Below are 21,914 nucleotides of genomic sequence, written 5' to 3' on the forward strand. Positions count from 1 at the left end.
TTGTTCTTATTTACATTAAACACCTTATTACCATTTTTTGAAAGACGGTTGTATAACTGATATTGTTTGAGTCTACAAAGCATATAATGCTGAACTAGCCTGATAGTTTAGATATTATTGTCATAGATTTGTTTATTTCATGTAATTACATTGACTATTTAGTATCCAGACCATGAGTTAAAACATTTCACTTTGAAACTCTTCAAACCAATGGAGACACAGCAGAATGGAGACTTGAAAGATTAACATTTTATTATATTATTGTTATTTTTTGTGAGGGTGAACCTTTCTCATGTGAATTCCCCTCTTTCTTTAGGCTGGTACAGAGGGTTCTCTACCAAGAAGCCTTCTATCAAGGTAATTAGAGCATCTTTAATCACTTTTAATAGTGTGATAATTTCCATACCTTCACTATTTTGCATTGAAATTAGGTCAGCATGAGGCATTGTAAGACTCATATTTTTATTTGCATGCAAAGGCAAAAAGACACTGTTAGCAGTCGATGTGTTATATCTCTGCAAGTGTGGGCTCCTTTAATAATTCAGCACTTTTCAAAGACTGCAGACTAGTAAAGTTAAGATTATAGCAGACAAATCAAGTGTCATGAACACGTTTATAAAAATGGCTGCCCTGCAATAGAATGTGAGCTCCACACGAAGCTTTTATCAAAGCCTTAATCGTTTTTTTGTGAATGATAATGCGATATGAGAGATGTGCACCACCAGAAATAACCGTGTCTAGACAACAAAGACCTTAATGGCTGATGAACTTATCGAATATGGCTTTGATTTGACAAAAATAGAAGATTCCTGACCTGTATTTTCCAGAGGTGCTTTTAAAAAGACACATTTTAACCAAGATGTTCTGACTTTATGGTGCAGATATATGACAGCTTTAATGTTTTATTCACAAATAAAGAATATATGATGATGAGAAAAGAAAAAGTGCAATAGAGATATGTTCTATGCATATGCTGTGCTGTAGTAAAATATGTACCGCTTCTGGCTTCCATGAGCAGAATTCTGTGGACGATTCAAATTGTTTTTTCCTTTCAACCAGCAGATGGTGCAGTTATTAACTTCATTTTACCAAAACAAGCTATTTAAAAAATCCTAATAACTTCAGTTTAATTCTAATCCATATCACAGATAGTTTACACGGGAGAAGTGCAAATAGAAAGAAAGTTCAGCTGAAAGGCGAGACGGAGAGGCCAAATCTAAAAGTCTTAGTTCTCTGTTGAGAGTCTGTTCATGCGGCGTCATTATTAAGATAAATCCTCTGCTATCTGCTCAGTGGGAAGAGGCTGTAGATGCACCACAGTTAGCGCCATCACAGCTAAGAGAGATCAATAGCTGCACTAATTCAATACTACATGGTTAACATATATCTGCCTCCCATAGAGTATGGAAGTGTTCAGCAAGCATCATTGCTCACCACAGCACAGCAGTGTGGAAACTCATTGTGCTAACAGCAGATATCTAAATGTTGCCTAAATGTTGCATGTTCATAATAAAAGCAATGCCATCAGAAGCAAAATACCAAATCTGCTGTTAGAAAGATAAAAGCTGAGGGTAATTTTTGCAATTCATTGTGTCTCAGTTTGCTTAAAAATGAAGTGTCAGAAGCTTAAGTAATATGCAGTGTTGCTGGAGTGTTTTAAAGAAAACACAAATGCTGTCCAGTCCTGGTAAATGTAGGTGTTAGTGGCTACATGCTGTCCTTCTCTACTCTCATCAGCTATTTACAGTTCTTACTAACACCCCTCCATTTTGTTATGTACTCCGCTGCCCACGTTTATTCGCCCCCATACTCTCTCCGAGCTGAGAGAATTACTTGTGCTCACTCTGGCCAATTCTTCACATCTGGTAGATTAGAATAAGAAATATGAACTGCAAGGGTGGCAGCCAGCACCACTCAGTCTCTCGTGCCCTTCTGCCGCTAAGCCAACACACAATAGGTATCCTGCACTTTGCTCTGCCTCCTGTCTCTGCACCTTTTTACAGGAATTCTAAACACACAGCAGAAAATGTAAAAATACATGTAAAGCAATTATTACACTTCTCTCAGCATATAATGTTTTGCCAGCAACAAAATGAATTAAAAAATGTCCAGTTGCTGCAGCTAACACGGTTTAGGATAGACTACCTAATAACACAAACATAACACAATAGGTTTGGTCACATGGTGCTGGAGAATTAGACATGTAATCCTGTCACACCCAATAACATCGTTGCTCTGTCCTCCATCCACAGGGTATTTTCCCAGTCAGCTATGTCCACTTGAAGAAATCTACAGTGACAAACAGAGGGTAAGCTGTATGATTGAGTGTTTTTATTCAAGCATGTGCAGCATCCTAAGTAGAGCACAGAATGTCAGTCTCAAATCTGATTTTCAAACTGCACCACAGGGTGTCCACTCTAGCTGATAGCATTCTTGTCCCAAAATAGGAACTCATCAGGACGACTTTCCCTTGCAAATGAAACAGAATGAAGCATTATAACTGATATCAGAAACATAACTTTACTTTATGTAAAGGCCGTAAATATCTCAGCTGGAGACATTTCTCTGAGATTTTGATCCATGTTGACATGATAGCGTCACGCACTTAATGGAGATTTTTCAGCTGCACACCCATGATGTGCATCTCCTGTTTCACCACCTCTCTGCTTGATTGAGGTTTGGTGACTGTGGAGGTCATTTGAGTACAGTGAACTCAATGTCAGTTTAAGAAAATGGTTGTAGATTATCTGAACTTGACATGACACGTTATCCTGCTGGATCAGCCATCAGAAGATGGCTGCACTATGGGTGTGGAAGGCAAAAAGGTAACAAAGTATCTCAGGTGTTATGTGACATTTAAACGTTACTCGGCTTGGTACTGAGGTGTACCAAGAGAATATACCCATGACCATAACGCCCCCAACAACAACCTGAGTTGTTGATACAAGGTACAACATGCTTTCACATATTTAGGTGATCTGAACATCACAGCAGAAATAATTCAACAGACCAGGCAACAGTTTTCCAATGATGTCCAATTTTGGTGCGCCTGTGCGAATTGCAGCTTCAGTTTCCTGTTCCTAGCTGACAGGAGTGGCACCCGATGTGGTGTTCTTCTTCTGCTGTAACCTATTTGCTTCAACGTGTGATGTGTTGTGCATTCGAGAGATGCTCTTCTGCTTTGGTTGTAACACAAGTGATTATGTGAGTTACTGTTGCCTTCCTATCAGCTCCAAGCAGTCTGGTCATTCGCCTCTGACCTCTGGCATCCACCAGGCATTTTCTCCCAGAAAACTGCCATATTTTATCTTTTTCAGATCATTCTCTGTAAACCTCAGAGATGGGTGTTTGGGAAAGTTGCAGTAGATCAGCACTTTCTGGAATACTCAGAGCGGCCTGTCTAGCACCAACAGCCATGTCACGTGGAAAGCCACTTAAATCCCCTTTTCCCCATTCTTCATCTTGACCATGTCTATATGTCTAAATGCATTATGTTGATACCATTGGCTTAACAAGGAGTTAATACAGGCATAACACAAGTGAGCGTATTTTCCTGATCAACTCTTTAGAAAAGCAGACATGTTTGTGACAAAAGTAGAACTGATGTGGTTGTCTTAAGTACTTTTTATGCATTTTTTTCACAGCCAGCAGAGGTTAGAAATAAAGCAATGCCACATATTTCCCAAATCAAAGTTTAGCAACATTTCACTGAGTGTACATCAATAGTAGTGCAGTGTTTTGCACATTTTCCCTGAGCTGTTAAATAAATGTGATCAAATCACACCCAAACAGTCCTGTTAAGCAAGATTAGCGGAGCTAAATTATACATCTTGTAATAGCACAGGCCCTCGAGGCCCTCGAGCCCCTCAAGACACGAATGCTGTAAACCATTTTAAGATACCCAGACCACAGCTATATTGTTAGCAACAGCTGCAGTTGCAAAAAAGTTCCCTACTTTGTAATTAGGATGCATACATATCAAACTATAAAAGCATAACTATTTTTTCCCTTTGCTGTTTGCTTGTCTTTGCACGTGATCTTGAATCCCTGCACAATTTTCACTGTAAGAGTCCAATTGAGAGTCCAATTTAGTCTTTTTATTAACAGCGGGTGGCTTTAAGGAGTTGATCTGCTAGTAAATAAAACTAATTATGTTTTTTGGACTGTTTTGTGGCATAATTGGATTTATAGAGTTTTCTCCATCAGTAAGAGATAAAGTGTATTGTTTTGGAAACAATCACTATGATAATTATGGTGCTTTTTACTCTCATTCAGCCTAATTTGGAGCATTTCAAAAGGTATGCATAGCGTGTCAGAGACTGACAGATTTATATTGGCAAGCCCTTCTGCCAGCGTCAATCCCAATAGCTTCACTAAAATTAGGGTGAAGGAACACCTTTTGCATAAAAGAAACATGTCATCATGTGTAAATGACTTTTTTATGTTTAAGTTGACACAGTTAAAGTAAAATCCTTTGCAGTACTGAGAATTTCATTTAGAAGGGCGTGTGCTGCTCGAAATACACTGCCAATGATGTTATGTACAACTTCAGCAGCAGTGATCCATCACCATCAAAATCAGGCCTTTATTGAGACATACTGCTGGATGACAAGAGGGTGATATGTTTGTTTTTACTGGTCAGATCTATTGGCGCTGATAGAGTTGATGGAGCTTTCTTTCTCTCATTACACAGCCAGTGTGATACTGATTAATCAACTGATCAATGTCAGTGGATGCAGATCCCTCCCTCCTTTGCCATCTAATTTTGCTTCACCACTGATTAGTGACAATGCCATCGTCTGGAGAATTACCACCTGACAGCTGCTGACATGCACGCACACACACACACGCACACACACACACACACACACACACACACACACACACACACACACACACACACACACACACACACACACACACACACTGTACACTGCAGTCCTCTACATGCATCTGGTAACAATAGCCGGCCATGGGTGTGCGGGGCCAGAACGGAACAGAGAAAAACAGGCAGAAGAGCTCTGTGTCTGTAGCTCAGTGTGAATCAGGAGTTTGCTCTTATATCACCATCCTCCATTTGAGTTACCACATAGCAGGAAAACTCTCATTTTCACCGAAACAATTAAAAGTACAGGCTTCAAAATTGACATTATTATACTTCCTCGCTCCAGGAGCTGCAGTTTGGGAAATCTGCTTTGCTGTCTCATGGAGTTAATGAGCTGACACACCTACTGCATCTGTGTAGTTCTCCCAAAGCATCCCCACCACAGACAATCACCCCCACTCACTGTGCAACGAATGGAGATGCCTGCGTTGTTCTAAAATGTTATACAGTATAAAAGTTGGAAGCCAGAGCTTCACAAGCATCTAACCTTTGCTTTAATATTTCCCCATGAATGTGGTCACACAAGAAGGATGAGTGTTATGGTTTTTATTGGCTAGCTCCACCCTGTTTCCTAACTGCATTCAGAGAATAATTACATAATTCCTCATTGAAACAGTTATATTGATGTGTAATTGTGACTTCACCCATTTCTTAGCTAATCTGGAGACAGCTGGGAGTGGGAAATACCATTAAATTAAGTTTCAGTGTGATACCAACACCAGGATCTCCAGTATTCATACTGATATTATAATTTAAATCTGATAGTGTACAATAGAAATAGTGTATGTTCTTTGATGTGACCTACTTCAGAATATGTTTTAGATAACACCAAAGAATTTATTAAAAGAGAGGCATTTCTTTTTATTGTTCTCTATTAATCATTTATCATATGTACAGTCATGGTAAAACAAAGTGAACCCTCTTTCAACTCTAAGATTTTACATATCAGAACATAATAAAAATCACGTGGTCCTTGGCGGGTCTTACAATAAATATAATCTGAGATGAGCTAGAAAAACATGACATCTTATATTGTGTTATTATTTATTCCAACAAAAAATTGAGTCAAAATCCATAAAGAGCATGTCAAAACTAAGTACTCCCTTACTGGTAGGTTAAGTAGCAGCTAGGTGCAGCTACTCAAATGCATTTTATTCACTAATCATCAGCAAATGTGTAAAAGCAGAAGTTTTTGCAGTTTTATGGTTTGGGGCATTCAGGTGTGTATTAACACAGTGCCAAGGAGGAAAGGTATCAGCAATGATCTTAAAGAAGTAACCGTTGCTACTCATCAGTGTGGGCAGGGTTATAAGGCCATTTCCAAGCAATACAGAGTCCATCATGGTACAGTGAGGAATAAGAAAGCATTCATGAAAGCTGCTCATTGTCTCAGGAGTGAAAGTCCAAGCAAATTCACCCTAGTGTCAGACCATATTTAAGTATGGCTTGCTTAGAAGGGTTTCCAGGAGAAAGTCTCTTCTCTCTAAAAAGGACATGGCAGCACGGCTTATGTTTGCAAAGCTGCATCTTAGCAAACCACAAGACTTCTGGAAGAATGTCATTTGGACAGACGAGACCAAAGTGGAGATGTTTGGCCATTACGCACCGGATTTGCCACAAAATCTGAGTATGTTGCAGTCGTTGAGTTGACCACGAACTCCTCTGTATACCAAAGTATTTTAGAGTCTAGGGCTCATGCAGCAGGACAATGATCCCAAGCACAGCAGCAAACCTACAAAAGAACAGCTGAAAAAGAAAACTATATGTTGAAAACACAGTTTCATGCTAAATACAACATTTTCATTATGCAGCTTTTCTAAAATAAAGAGGCAAATGCTGCAATTTTAAGACGAGTCTTCATATTGTGTAGTATGAATATTTTTTTGTACCAGTTGTATTGATGCTTCAGGGATTGATTTGAAATTCATGTTTTTTCGCTGTAGGCTGTGCGAGACGGTGGTACCCCTCGAGGACCCTATTATCACAGAGACCACCTCCACACTGCAGGAATGGGGCGTTTTGTGGAAGCAGCTCTATGTGGTCAGTAGCGGTATATTACAGTACATCTTGCTTATATCAAAACAAACCACCAAGCAATAAATGTGCGTGTGGACCTGAGATTACTAAGATTTCCAAGGGATTTGACAAAACAGCTTTCGCAAAGAAAATGCATCCACCGTTGCTTCATTTGCATTCCCCTAAGTGGTTTGATGGAATCATGTTTTCTTTCCTGCTCACAATTCAACACCTGGTAAAATAAGGTTTTGCCGACAGAAGTAGTGATTCGCTAGAAATATAGTCCTGCGACATCTCCTTAAGATATTTCTCCACTCCATGTCGTTCTGACTGTCACCCTATATTTTCATGTACTATCTATGTAGAACAGACATGGTGGTTGGACACAGATAATGGCCTACAGACCTGTCGTATGCAATTTCATGCTGTGTCATTCTGCCATTTATTGATCTTGGCCTGCCTTTCTTAAGATCCACCACCTTCACTCAGCCTTTACTTTGCCGGGCAAAAAGTGATTACTGGAAACCTAAAGCATCCTTAATCCTGCTAAGTGTCGAGGGGGCAGGCAGAAGTGGTTGGTAGGGTTTTGAGTTCGGGAGCTGAGCGGCTATGTTGCAGAACAGGCAACGAGTTTTTACATAACCTCTCACTGAGGACTGCTCATGCTCTGAGCAACTAAGCAGCCTCCGGCATTGGAGTGGTGATGTAACTTCCTCTGAAGCTCGACTAATATGAAGCCCTGATTTAACAGTGCTGGTTTTGGTGCTCACCCCCCTGTAGGATGCGGCATTGGCTAGATGTTGATACATTTCACCTTATTGTTGCCAATTAGAATTCATGGTATTACTTCCGGGAGCAATGGCCTAAGCATAGCTGTGTATCCATTATAATGCACGTAAATAGCAGTCTGAAAGGGCTCATCAACCCTGACAAAAATCTTTGTTTTCAGCAGCTACCAGCCTTTGAAAGCATGTAGTGTTTATCCTCATTAAATTTATATTGGCATCGTAGTGGTGTTTAATCTTTGCGTTTATGTAAACAAACCTGGGTGGTTATGTGGGCTTGTCATACCATTAGGGAGAACAGAGAATGCCTGAATTAAAACTGTTGTTCTTGGTCCGTGAGAGATGGTGATGAAATTCATTACTGTGATGAGGTCAAAGCAGATTTGTGAGGGAACTGTATTTTTTTTCCCGTTTCATTAACAAAACCAGTGGGCTTGAAACTCAGTTGCAACACATATTGTTCTGCAGCCTGCACGGGCTGGCAGAGGCCTGGATTCAAAGCATGATTTTGTCTTGATCTCCTGTTTGGCCTGAATGTAAAATGAAATCACTGAATTCTTATTTCAGACCCATGGAGAGAGAGTTTTTAATCTCTTGGTTTTTTTGGTGAATTTGTATATCCCAAACCTAACTTTTTTGCCTTCTTTAAATACAGAAACACAAGGTAGATCTATTCCATAAACTGCGCCATGTGATGAATGAGCTCATTGACCTTCGTCGGCAGCTGATCCAGGGTCACCTCGCCCAAGACCAGACTCGCGAGATCAAGCGCCACATCACCGTACGGCTTGACTGGGGCAATGAGTGAGTAACACTCGCACTGAGTGCACTGAGATTAAGAGAGTGGGTTAAGCGAAGTCATGCTATAAAGCAAACATTTGTTTCAAACTACTGGCCACCAAAGAATAAAAAAATAAATACAAATGACACTGGAGAGATCTGCCACAGTGGATGAGTGGGTGTGTAAGAGCATTGCTGTGATGTAATTTTATGGTCATTTAGCAGATGAGTGAATCTGAAGCAGCTTAAAGTCAATGCAAATCCCCCCGGAGGAACTGTAAAGCCATATTCTTACTGTTGCCAGTTTCAAACCCCTTCCAACTGAGCTGTGACAGGCATCCATAACAGAAATAATGATGCGAGGGTTTCAGTTCAGCCAAGGAAGAGCTCTAGGTGGAGGGAAAATCTGTCAGTTTAAAAACAGATTTAGAGATTTTTGGTCATAAAATTCACTTTAAACAACTTTACTTGGTCAATATTTGTGCATATCGTGCTTGGAATCAAATATACAAACTCTTAAAGTATGGAGTCGTTTATCATGTGAGTTGAGGTCAGTGTGTGGTGCATGCTGATCTGAGAGCTGCAGTGATCTAATTTCATGGTCCGCGCAGAGTGCTTCACGAGTTAAGGCTGCACAGTTTTGCTTAAGTCAAGAGTTACAGTATGAGATGCAACCACATGAGACAACTGTACCTGGCAACAGAGCACAATTATTCCAGTACTGTTCTTAACCCCTTTAGTGGGTTACTATAATGCAAACTCATGTTGAGTGGTTAAGTACCATTCAAACCCATAAATCCTCGTTCTACTACAGGTTTCCAGGGATGACAGAAATGTCTTACTGAACTGCTGGAATAAAATGATCTAATATTGTCTGCTGGATGTGGTGCTGTAGCCTTAAAAAAATTAACTTTTTTTTATTCTGTGTGGGTGATACACCAACCTGTACACAGTATATGGTTTATTTGGGTTAAAATGGTTAAGGGCAGGTGTTTCTCTTGTGTATTTCTGCTCCGTACTGTATATATTTATGTCAGCTAACCAAGATTCACGTGAGGAAAATTAGCTGCTAAATCTGTAACAAATCAGGCAATCGCTTAGCAATCTTAGCAATTGCTATTTAATGTTCCCGAGTATGTTTTGTTTGGATTTATTCGTGAGCTTTATATGGATTTATAGTGACTATTATTATGCTAAGTTTCAGGTAAATTTCAACTTGATGAAAATTGTGGAGTAAGTGGTGTGCACTCAGAACCACTGTTATTAAGGAATGTTTGCAGATTTTATTATGGTGATATGACACCTTTGTTTCATTTGAGCTAAAACCTCTAATGTCTTTTCCCCCTCTGTTTTTCTTTACTCACACCAAATCCCTCTCCCATCAGACACCTTGGCTTAGACCTTGTTCCCAGAAAAGAGTTTGAAATGGTGGATCCGGATCAGATCAGCGTATCAGAGCTATACAAACTGGTATGTTGGCTGGAAATATTGTTGAACCAATTCACGCTGTACAAACACATCCCTTTAATTATTAAACAGAATAAGTCAGTGCAGTGCATTTGTATTCTTTGGATGATAAAATGCAATTAAATGTGTCCCTGCAGCATGGATAAACTATATATGTAGGCATGACTCTGTTTTGCACTCTATCCTTTTTTACCTACCGAGCGCTTTTTTTTTTTTTTTTTTTTTTTTTTGCCATTGCACACGCTGTTTTTCCATATAGGATAGGATTGTGTTATTGTAGTGATGTGTGAATGTACCGATTATCAAATCATCCATAGCAAGGTGACTCACCAGAGACTGCACGATTCAGTTGTTGGAGCTGCGTCATGTGACTTCTTCTTTATGCTTATCTTACAGCCATATTGAATGTGTCCCTTTTCTTACATGCACGTGACTGTAATGCTGTAATCTAACTAGTAATGCATACATAATGCAAAGTGACAGGCCCAGGTGAGGCTGTGGGAAAAGTACAGTACATGCAAATGAATATTTAATTGTTATTTTTTTAAAAATTAATTGCAGATTTAAGTCTTGCTTGCTTTAAGCCAAGAACCAGACCAGAGACACATTTCCATGAATAAGTCATGTCTCAAATGTGCTTTAGTTGTAGTGATGTGGGACTTCCAAATCTATACACACAGAGGAGACTTGCTGAAGCAGATCCAATTTTAGAAATGTGTGATTACAGCACAGATGTTACGAAATCTAATGTAATGCTGCTGGAGACTGCTATCTGGGAGGGAGATCCTTTCTTTTCAGTGGCTGAAGCACCATATGCTGATGAAAACACTCTCCAACTGCCCTGCAGCCTCCCATTATCCCCTTGCCATGTTTCTCAGCTTTGCACGCTGAATGTTTGTGCACTAAATGCTCTGTCCAGAAACAACAGCGCAGGTCTTCCTTGCCAGAAAGCCTCCTGACTCTGTCGATGAAAGTGAGCTTGTCTTTGGCAGGGCACAAGACCTTGGCACCTCCTGAAGGATGGGAGTAGAGGAGTTCTTTTAGGCTGCTGAGCAGAGAAGGGGGGTGTGTGGGCGATACTGGCTTTGTCCTCTTCTCTCCCACATGCTCACGTTTTGCCTCATGTGGGCTTCTTTTAGCGCTACAGGAACACTAGCGTAGCCACTCGGCAATGTACGTAGGTGAAATTTTGTCAGATTTGAAGCATCAACCAGGGCATCGCTCAGGTGGTGTTTGTCTGAAGCTCCTGTAAGGTAAATAAGTTCAAAGCTGTGTGGGATGAAAAAACAACAATGGACTCACTGATCTGACATCTTTTCCTCTGAACTTTTTTAGCATGTATCCAGCAGACATTGTGGTCAGCAAAGCACAAACCAGGTACGGCCATTTCAGTGGTGATCACGAACACGTCACAGCTCATTTTTCATCAGCACATCTCATTTTTCATTTCTTTTCCAAACACTCTGTCGCAAATGAGCGTCCTGAAGTCAGGCCACTGCTCTGGCACTAAGGCTATCACATTTAGACTCTTTGGTGTTCGGTGCCTATAATACTGGTGAGAACCTGACACCAACTGACACCAACACTGCCAGGGTGTGAGGACTGGTTCCCACTGGAATCACATATGTCCCAGTGCATGCACAAATGGTGCTGTAGGCCATATCATAGCTTTCTCTCGTGTGGGAACACTATTTTAAAGACACGTTGCATTTTGTTTGAGGATGCGCTGTAAAGTCTGTCTGGCTTTGGGCCCAAGAAGAGCGAAACTAGTGCGATAGCTATAAAGATTTACATAAGCATAAACTGCTGTTAGCACAGTAAAAGCACAGTGTCTTCTTGTAAGCGCACTTTAGCTTAACAAGTAAATATGTGAGTTTCAGAGGTCTTATAAACTTTGTGGATTTTGTGCATTCACATATGCATCTTTTCATTGTTAAACTTATACATTATATAAACACAGGATATTGCACCCTCCCTTATAGCAAAGCCACCAATTTTCCATCACTCTGTTCATCTTTTCACATCCTAATTGGGATGAAATCGTTCATCTCTACTGACTCCACTATAAATAGACTCTAGTTACAACACTGTAAAGCTTATTTATGAATTTTTCAACAGTTTCAATACTTCCATTGATCTGTTTAATAAACATATCTATATACAGAGTGGCAGGTATTTGGCCTCGCTTGCAGTGTGGTCTTGTGAGCGGTCACTTTCTTTTTCGTTCTCAGGGTGATAGCATAAGACAGCGCCATGGTGACGGTTGCCGTGTCCCTGTGTCGCACCACCTCTTCATCAACCTGAAGAGCTTCACTTACAACAGCATCAGCGAGGATGCAGATGTCTTCTTTTCTCTGTACGACAGTCGCGAGGCCAAACAAATCAGGTACACCGAGGAGCCTCAGCGCGCACATAACAGCCTTGAATGGGCTTTCAGTAAAGTACAAACTGTATCTGTTCAAGAGCACAAACATACATACACATCTACACACAGTCTCTGCCCAGCAGATTGAGGCATTCTGTGGTTGTCAGACACTCTGAAACTGTGATTTGGCTTCGTTTGCAGCGAAAAGTTCATGGTGAAACTGAACAAAAATGGAGGACCAAAGAATCCAGAGAAGGTTGATCGCCTGTGTGCTCTCTTCACGGTAAGATATTTGTACTTTTTTTTACTTTTTTGTTCCTTCTTGAATCTGTTAACATTTGTTTTCCTGCCTCTCTGTAGGACCTAAGCAGCAAAGACTTGAAGAGAGACCTGTACATTGTTGCACATGTCATAAGAACGGGTAAATAACAAGTGTATGATGACGTCTTACTCATGGTTATAACTTTTTAGTGGTTCTTCTTAGCAAATTATTTCTCTGTTTGTTTTACAGGCCGAATGCTGCTGAATGACTCAAAGAAAGGCCCACCGCATGTGCAGTATAGGCGACCTTATGGCTGCGCTGTACTTGCCATGAGTGATGTTTTCCACACCATCACCGACCTCAAAGAGGAGAAGGACTTTGTGCTCAAAGTTTATACGTAAATATACCACTGAAGCTATTCTTCTTTTTCTTTTTCTTCTCCTTCTGCTTAGCCTTTTCATTGCTGTAAGACTTCTTGCTTTTGTGAATATAGGGTTAACGAGTCTGTGAGGAGCAGCAGGAATCTGTAAATGTTCTCGAAATGTTGAGCATGACAACCTAGTGTTACACTGCTGATGCTTGGTGTGTTTTTGACCAGAATGATAATGAAGCGTCCTCTGGAAAATCAATAGCTTCTCACCCTGGGCCTGAGATAGGGCACTTGGCATGTTGTGAATCTGGCTGCTTCTGTTAGGCTTTGCCACAGAAAGACACTCCTGTACACCAGCCAGCCCAGCGAAGGAAGGAGACACAGAGAAGGAGAGGGGAAGAGGCTGAGAGAGATGACACATAGATAATTGAGCAAAGATAGAGGACAAAGCAAAAATAACGCCAGGCTCAGCATATTTTCTTGTCAGTCAACAGTTAGAGTGTCTCCTCGTATCTGCACTGTCCTTCTCTGAGCTCGCTCCCGGTCAGTGATCGTCTTTACACTTTGCCATCCAGTTACGTTCTGTTTTTCTTGTGGAGTACCATACAGCAGCTCAGTGTGAAATAAAGATTTCTCGAATAGAAAACCGCCGTTTTTATTGGCTTTCTCGGTGGACACAAAGATCCCTTCCCTTTAAAAAGGAAGCAGTGATTCAGTGCTGAGCTGCCTCCAAACTGTCGGCTCTTATATCGCTCTAGTATGTGCATTTCCCCATGCCTTTCCCAGGGGCCTTTGGGCCCACAGTAATGAAAAAGGCTGGTAGAGAGCTGACTGTCAGGTTTGCTTAGTGCGCTGTGCATTTCGGCTAATGTGCTGCTTGATAGCACCTCCCCCTGCTGCTACCTTTTCTTCAGGAGGAAATCGGCTCTGGGACTCATGCTGCTCGTGCAGTCCCCATACACACAGTCCTGAACCATCCATCTGGACCCTCTGATGGGTGTGTTGTTAACAGCCTTCCCCAACTGTCTTTCTCTCCAGATGTAACAATGAGAACGAATGGTACCAGGTACATGAGAACATCATCCGCAAGTCTAACACCAAGTATTCAGCCCCCAGCACCAACTATGGTAAATATGCTGTTTCTGCTGATCTCCCATTAAATTTCCACCTCTGTTTTTCTTTTCTTTTCTTTTCTTCTTTAAATTAAAAATACAAATATAGCCTTGTTTCCAAAAAAAGCTAGTTAGATGTAAACAATAACAAAACTTCCCATATTTAATTCAAAATTGTAAACAAACAGCACACATTTTTTTAAAAAAGAGAAAAAAAAAGAACATTAAGCTCATCTCGAAGCCAACAACACATTTCTGAAGCTGGGACAGGGGCATGTTTACCACCACGTTGCATCACTTCTTTTTTTCAACAAAACTCTGTAAGTGTTTGGGAACTGACAAGACAAATTGCTGGTGTTTTGAAAGCCGACTGTTGATATTATATTTCAGCTTTTCAGGGACTTCATTTGTTGTATTTCTGATTTGTGATATTTTAAATATTTTCAGTAGTTGACAGGTCAACTGCTACAAGGAGGCCAGTTTAGCGCTGGGAATCTTTCATTGTGGAGAAGAATCTATGTTGGCATTGTATTGCTGAATCAAGAAGGCTTTTCCTTAACGATAACAACTGAATGGCATGCTGTCTATAGCCTTCCAGTGTGCACAAATATACCTCCACATATTCTGGCTATCTAATTGTGCACTGATAACAAGCTTGCTAATACCCATTCCTCTTAAAACAGACACCCAGAGTTGTCCACAATTTAGTGGGCAGTGGAAAACTGTCCTGTGATTCGGCTCACAGGACTCCTCGGTCTGTTCTAAATGGGCTCTGGTGTCCCAGTTTTATTTAAACTTAGTTTTATGGGGGTTTTTTGGACAATTTTATCTGTAACTTTTTTACAACTGTACTTAAAAATGGGTCTGTTTAACTATAAACTTCTTAATGAAAACAAAAGACCTTTATATTCAACTGTATGCAACACATGCAGCACATGCAACTCAGCCAATTTGTTTTCTGCTTTCAAAAGATCGCCTCGAGTCTCGTTAAACCGTCTTGCTTTGTGAAATATTGAAAAGTGGAGAGACTGTAAGGGTTGATCTTTCATAATTCACTGTTACATCTCTCCCTATGAGTATCTCATAGGTTATTTAAGACTCAAGCCTCACAATAATACGTCCCCGGATTTGTGCAAAACCCATATTTTCCCTCGATTCTTTGTGTAATTCCAGAACCCAATTTTTCCCTCCCTCCTTATGTTCTGGCTCTGATCACGTCTCTCCATTCACTCTTCTGTCTGTCTTCTCCTCCCGCACATTCTGACTAATGTCCTTTAAATACCCCTCTGTCCCTCCCTTCTTACATCTCTCTTCTTCTTTGTCCCTGTGCTGTCTTTTATTCGATTCTGATTTCCACCCACGACCTCACACCTCTTCATTTGCCCTTTTCCCAATTTACACACGATCATTTATGCCCACCATCCCTTTGCCCCTGCCTCCAGGCCTCATCATTTCCCTGCAGCTGCTGCGAGGTGAGCTGGAGCAAATCAGACGGGAGAACCAGGCTGTGTTCAACAGGGCTTTGGCACTTACACGCAAACTGGGTTTCCCAGATGTCATCTTGCCAGGTAAGGAGGCAAAAAGTAGAGGGCTATAATGGACAAAGAGAAGTTCAGTGTACAGCCTCAGCTTTAAACTGTTAAAACATCTAACTACATGCAACCTTTACTGTTTTAATGCCTGGCATCCACTAGAGCATCAAAAAGCGAAAATCATCTGAGCAGGTAGCAAAGAAAACTTGACATTCGCCTCCTGATTGGATGTTATAAGTCACATAAATTAATCCAAAAGGTTTTAGCTTGGCTCACACACCTTCAGTTGTTTAATCCTTTATGGGTAATTCTTGTCTTGTCCTTCTCTGGCAATTGATTATCTTTGTTTTCCAAATATACAGGAACAGTTCCACCTCATTACTGGTCCAAGCAAAGAACTCTCCAGTCTTACTATTAGCCCAAAAACCAACCCTTTGCTTTGTGTGTACACCGGCAAATGAATGCCAATATACGTGAATGGTCATGTTGCTCGGTTTACAGGCATGTTATTATAGCTATTCCAATCTGGATAGAGACTGGAAAACATGTAGGTGTGAGTAGCATATTGCACTAGTGGAAAATAACACAGTAAGTACATTTACTCCAGTACTCCACTAAGGTACTTGCACTACGGTAGAACATTTTCATTTGATGCTGCTTGGTACCCCCACATATCATTGTACTTTTTCCTGCTGATGTCTGTAGGTGGTTTAGCTGACGGAAGAATGACTGTACTATTTATCAGGACTTTACTTTAGAATATGGTACAATTTATAAAGCATAGCGCTTGTACAAAGTGTATGAAATCAGTGAGCTTGCATCACATTTCAGGAGTCTTTAAGTAATCTTTGTTTAGAGATGATTCTACTGTAGCCCTCCCTGCTTAGAGAGTTTGAAGCTCTCTGTATAAAATAGTTAAAACCAGCGGATTACAAATCTAATGTTATATACTCCACGGCCACTTTGTTGGGTACACCTGTTCTGCTTCATGTTAACGGAAATATCTAATCAGCCAATCATGTAACGACAACCCAGTGTACAGACATGGTCATAATGATCTGCTGAAAAACTCCGTATCAGAATGGGTGAGAAATGTGATTTAGGTGAAGATGGCATGGTTGTTTTTGAGTATTTCAGAAACTGCCAGTCTACGGAGGTTTTCCCACAAAGCCATGCCCACTTTTTACAGAGAACGAGGATAACCTTATTCTTCTTCAGACTTGTTGATGCCAGGCTGGTTTGAACTTACAGGAGAGCACCTGTAACTCAAATTAGCACATGCTACAACCAAGGTATCCAGAAGATCATCTTTGAACCCACAACATAATGAAACTTGAAGCAGATGGGCTACAGGAGCAGAAGACCACACATGCCACTCCTGTCAGCTGAGAACAGTAAACTGAGGCAACAATTCACACAAGCACACCAAAAACAAGCAATTGAAGATCACAAAAAATGTTGTTTGTTTTAATGAGAGTCAATTTCTTATAATTTGGCCAAAACAACATGAAGGCACGGATCCGTGCTGTTCTGTATCAACAGTTGAAGCTGATGGTGGTGGTGGTGACATAATGGCGTGGGGGATATTTTCCTGGCACACTCTGGGCCATTAGCACCAGCTGAACATCATTTAAACGCCACCTGCCTGTGTATTGTTGCTGACCATGTCCATCCATTTATCACCACTGTGTATACTATCTTCTGTTGACTGCTTCCAGCAGGATGAAGCACCATTTTACAAAACATCAATCATCATAAACTGTTTTTCCAAGCATGACAATGAGTTGACTGTACTTCAATGGCATCCAAAGTCACCAGATCTCAGTCTAATAAAGCCCCCTTGAAGTGTGCTTAAATGCAAGATTTACATCATTGTGCAGCTGACAAATCTGCAGCAACTGTGTGATGCTGTCATGTCAATATGGACCAAAATCTCTGAAGAACGTTTTCTCTGAAGAACGTTTTCCACAACGCTGGATTGTGGAAAACCTGGCCATTGAGAATTCAGACTCTTTTAAAGGTAAAAATGGGTAATGTACAGTACTAGTAAGGTATACCTAATGAAGTGGCCAGTGAGTCTATACGCGTGACACACAAAAACAATTTTTTGCAGGAAAAAGACTTTCCCTTTTATACCAAGTACATTCAGCTTGTGTTCTCTGTGTACTTGAACTTACATAATAAGTAAGTAAAACTTTTAATTGAAATGGCGTTATGCTATGTTGTTGCCACTGCAAAGTACTTTTTCCACTCCTGGTGTTTTGTAGACTCTACGTTCTTCGCTCTCTCTGCGCGAGATCAGAATGTAGGTCAGGTGCAGAGCAGATTTTAAAGAGCAGAGGTCTTTAAAGATAACTCAAAGAAAGAGAAAAGGGAGAAGTGTGTTTATTTCGGAATATTTCATCAGCTGACATTGCAGTGCTTTGTGTCTACTGAGAATGCATAATCCTGTCCTCTCCTCCCCTCTCCAGCTTATTTCCAGTTAGCCTGAAATACCTCCCAATATCACTCCTTGTGAGTCATCTGTCCCCAAGGAAATGACTTGATATAAATAACTATAATCTGATTTTATAAATAACTGCAATATCTGCATGCACTGTTGCTACTGATATTTCTTTCATTAAACTCTGACCGAACAAAAGGTGCTGAGGCAGTCATGAGCTGGTTTATTGCAACTCAGTGGGGTCACTTTGCATTGAGGAGAATGCGACATACAGTGCACATTCAAGTCCACATGAAGGCTTAATTTATGTTGACCGCTCACACTTCCTCTGTGGAGCAGAGGCTCGCATGAACATGGCTGGAGACAGGGTTGTTGTCGTAGTTGGGGAATTTCAGAGATGTCTTTGCCTTCCTAATGCAGATTAATTGTTTTCCAACTCCAAACTTCCAGATTATTTTTTCATACTCAGCTGACCTCAAAGTGATCTTACTTGAGGCAGTCACATTTTCAAAAGTCCCTCTGGAGCCACAAAAGGCTTCATCATTTTTCTCTCTCTCACGAACAGCAGCGTTCTCTCTGACAAATCTGTGAAATCATTTCCCCTCTAAGTAAAATTCGGGCTGTTTAATTTTCCTAGGTGACACACGCAACGACCTGTATCTGACCCTGGAGCGGGGGGAGTTTGAGAGGGGCGGCAAAAGTGTCCAGAAGAACATCGAAGTCACGCTCTATGTGCTCTACGCCGACGGCGACACACTCAAAGTATGACGCATGTGCACATGAGTTAATACGTGCCATATCGTCAGTATATGAACTACAGCAAGTCTGCTTTTTTTGCAGGATTGCATCAGTTTAGGCAGTGGGGAGCCTAACACCTCTGAATATCGCTCGTTTGTCCTGTATCACAACAACAGTCCTCGCTGGAGTGAGATGGTCAAGCTGCCCATTCCTATAGACCGTTTCAGAGGCTCCCACCTACGATTTGAATTCAGACACTGCTCCAGTGAGTCAGTAATGCAACCCAGTGGCACCCCCAGTACACACGTTTATTCGGATGATTGCTCACAGTATGCAAGGTTTATGCAGCATAGTTAAGTATATGATTCAGGATACTGTGATGTGTTTCCTTTCAGCTAAAGACAAAGGGGAGAAAAAACTGTTTGGTTTTGCCTTCACTCCTCTGATGAGAGAGGATGGGACCACACTCTCAGATGAGAGTCATGAGCTGTATGTGTACAAGGTAAGATGCTGCAGACATGTGGTGCTCTGCAGCAGCTGTAGAAGGTGACTCATACACGAGTGAAAGTCCTGCCTTTATGCAATATCTCATCCTTGTTAGCTGCCTGACATGTCGTCAGTTTTTGATATGTGATCATGCATGTGTACTTAGCACATTAAAACATAATTATATAAATAACTGAGCGAAACACCGAGGTCTAGTGTGGCACTTGGCTGGTTTTTTTTTTTACTGCTCCCAGAGAGAAGAGCCAAATTCATTTTCCCATTTACCATTTTTGACTGATATTTTGCTAAATACGCTACATATACAAGGCACATTCACATAGAGCTTTTATACTATACACGCAGGGCTTCTCCTAACATGCACGTATTCTGATGGATAAATCTGGGGCAGTTTGGGGGGTTTGGTACCTTGCCCAAGGACACAAGGACATGGAAGTTGGAGGAGCTGGGTACCTTATGTTTAGTGTAAAACCCGCTCGACCTTCTGAGCAACAGCTGCCAAAAGCCACAGCTACAGCCACCCTGTTATTGACTAGAACTGCAGCTCTTTTTGCTGCAGTATTCTTTCATTAAATATTAATTGTCCACATGTGTGTGTCCAGCTCTTACTGTTCCATTTCAATCCTCTAGTGTGATGAAAACGCCACCTTCAGCAACCAGGGCCTTTATCTGAGCCTGCCCTGCTGTAAGGAGGACTTTAACAGCTGCCCCAACCTACCTGCTAACCTGCCCTTCCAGAGAAGCCCCAAAGAAACCTTCTGGGTCTCTACGATACTCTGCTCCACCAAACTAACACAAAATGGTAATCTACCACCTTATACATGCTGCTCTTCCATGCTGTGTCTTCCTGGTCAGCTTATTTGGCTTTCTTTCTTTCAGTGGACCTTCTGGCTCTTCTTAACTGGAAGGCCCACCCAGACAGGGTGTTGGACATCCTCGGTCGACTACGCCAAATCAGCGGGGAGGAGATTGTCAAGGTTATTATTTCTGTAACTGTAGCTTTACTGAGTTCAGTTTTTTTGACAATATCTGAAGATCATTTGTTTTATTATCCTGTTATGATTTTATTTTGTTTATTTGCTAAATATTGTGTTGTTGTGATTAAGGAGTAGGATTTCTTTGTGTGCATCCAAAATACACGTAAAGTTTTTGTAGTATTTAGAGAAATTGCGTTGAGCTGGTCTGTCGAGCGGTCACATTAGCGTGTCAGGAAAAAAACAGAAATGTTTTTAAAATGTTTGTGATGACGGGGCTATCCTTTTTTCTTTTGTCCTTGTTTCTATTTTAGTTAGCAGTAAAGCCTTTAATGCGATGCTTGTTTTGAGACGTGCTCTTTTTGTTCCCCTCTCTTTGCAGTTCTTGCGAGATGTCCTGGATACGCTCTTCTGTCTTTTAGATGACAACACTGATAAATACGGGCCGCTGGTTTTCCAGTCTTTGGTAAGAAAATGAAAGGAGCTGGACTCACAAATTAAAATATGTATTGTGACTTTTAGGTAGAGGAAGTGTTTTACAACTTATATGTATTTGTGTGCTCAGGTCTTCATCATTAACCTGCTCAGGGACAGCCGTTTCTACCACTTCAGACCCGTCATGGACTCCTACATACAAAACCACTTTGCAGGAGCTTTGGCATACAAGTATAAAAACATTTACCAAATTCTTTGAAGTTAGTCTGTAGCACAAATAAAGAAGAAGCTCAGGTTCTGGTTTTGCGCAAAGTGTCTTACTTTGAGACAATTTGTCTGCAGAGAGCTGGTTCGATGTCTAAAGTGGTACATGGACCGTTCAGCCGAGGTCGTCCGACAGGACCACATACAGGAAGCCATGAGGGTAAAGTCTCGCACTCATTCGCTTCTGGTTCTTCCTTGGCTCATTCTGCAGCGATTAATTAGCATGGCATGAGGAAATGGTCAAACAGATGTGCTGATAAGGAATAATGTGACATCGTATGAGGCCTCAGGAAGCGGATGTCCTTCCGAAAGAAAAGCTAATGAAAGGAAGTTATTAAAAATGACATACAGAGTGCAGCATTTCCATGTGCTCTTTGAATTTCCTTTGTGATTGAATCTCTTAAACAGATACTTTGTCACAGGGCCTGATTAAAAAGCATTTGTTTTATGTATTGATTTTCAATATTCAACTCATCCAGCATGCAAGTTTCATTCTTTGTTTGGAAACTGATGAAGTGAGCACCAACTGACTCCCTATCTACATCTCCCCAACAATCAACTCAGGCGTTAGAGTATCTGTTCAAGTTCATCGTCCAGTCTCGTATCCTGTACTCAAGAGCCACCTGTGGGATGGAGGAGGAGCAGTTCCGAGCCAGCATCCAAGAGCTTTTCCAGTCGATCCGCTTTGTCCTGAGTCTGGATAGCCGCAGCTCAGAGAATCTGGTGTTCACACAGGTCAGACGCTTCACGCTTCAAACTACTCTCAAAATCCCCCTTATGTCACCTGCTCACCAGCCATTTTTATCTTTTGTTATAATTTTTTTTTGTAATTTTCAGTTTTATTCACTCTCAGTTTGCATTCATATTTCATTGCTTGAGTTTGTTAACTTCTTTTATTTCTGTGACTTTTATTTGTTGTGTTTTTTTGATTGATGCTTCCATCCTTCACTGCCACTGTTGAGCCCTCCTTGGCTTGATTTTT

General features: G+C 41.0%; 1 protein-coding gene across 6 annotated transcripts in view; it reads left to right on the top strand.

The window, feature by feature from the left end:
* The window catches only part of LOC309696861 (dedicator of cytokinesis protein 3-like), a 55,409-nt gene that overhangs the window by 11,993 nt on the left and 21,502 nt on the right, over positions 1-21,914 (top strand). For all 6 annotated transcript variants that reach the window (XM_082518331.1, XM_082518332.1, XM_082518333.1 and 3 more), the window contains exons 3-23: positions 317-357; positions 2,253-2,308; positions 6,829-6,925; positions 8,342-8,490; positions 9,852-9,936; positions 11,269-11,310; positions 12,165-12,319; positions 12,500-12,581; positions 12,659-12,719; positions 12,810-12,957; positions 13,969-14,057; positions 15,485-15,610; positions 18,655-18,779; positions 18,858-19,020; positions 19,151-19,257; positions 19,890-20,061; positions 20,139-20,236; positions 20,616-20,699; positions 20,799-20,899; positions 21,011-21,092; positions 21,497-21,667. In XM_082518331.1, coding sequence (XP_082374457.1) covers positions 317-357; positions 2,253-2,308; positions 6,829-6,925; positions 8,342-8,490; positions 9,852-9,936; positions 11,269-11,310; positions 12,165-12,319; positions 12,500-12,581; positions 12,659-12,719; positions 12,810-12,957; positions 13,969-14,057; positions 15,485-15,610; positions 18,655-18,779; positions 18,858-19,020; positions 19,151-19,257; positions 19,890-20,061; positions 20,139-20,236; positions 20,616-20,699; positions 20,799-20,899; positions 21,011-21,092; positions 21,497-21,667 — 2,234 coding nt within the window. The remainder of the gene's footprint in view (positions 1-316; positions 358-2,252; positions 2,309-6,828; positions 6,926-8,341; positions 8,491-9,851; positions 9,937-11,268; positions 11,311-12,164; positions 12,320-12,499; positions 12,582-12,658; positions 12,720-12,809; positions 12,958-13,968; positions 14,058-15,484; positions 15,611-18,654; positions 18,780-18,857; positions 19,021-19,150; positions 19,258-19,889; positions 20,062-20,138; positions 20,237-20,615; positions 20,700-20,798; positions 20,900-21,010; positions 21,093-21,496; positions 21,668-21,914) is intronic.

Source organism: Aulonocara stuartgranti (assembly GCF_965226115.1).
Source record: "Aulonocara stuartgranti genome assembly, chromosome: 20".
Taxonomy (NCBI): Eukaryota; Metazoa; Chordata; class Actinopteri; order Cichliformes; family Cichlidae; genus Aulonocara; species Aulonocara stuartgranti.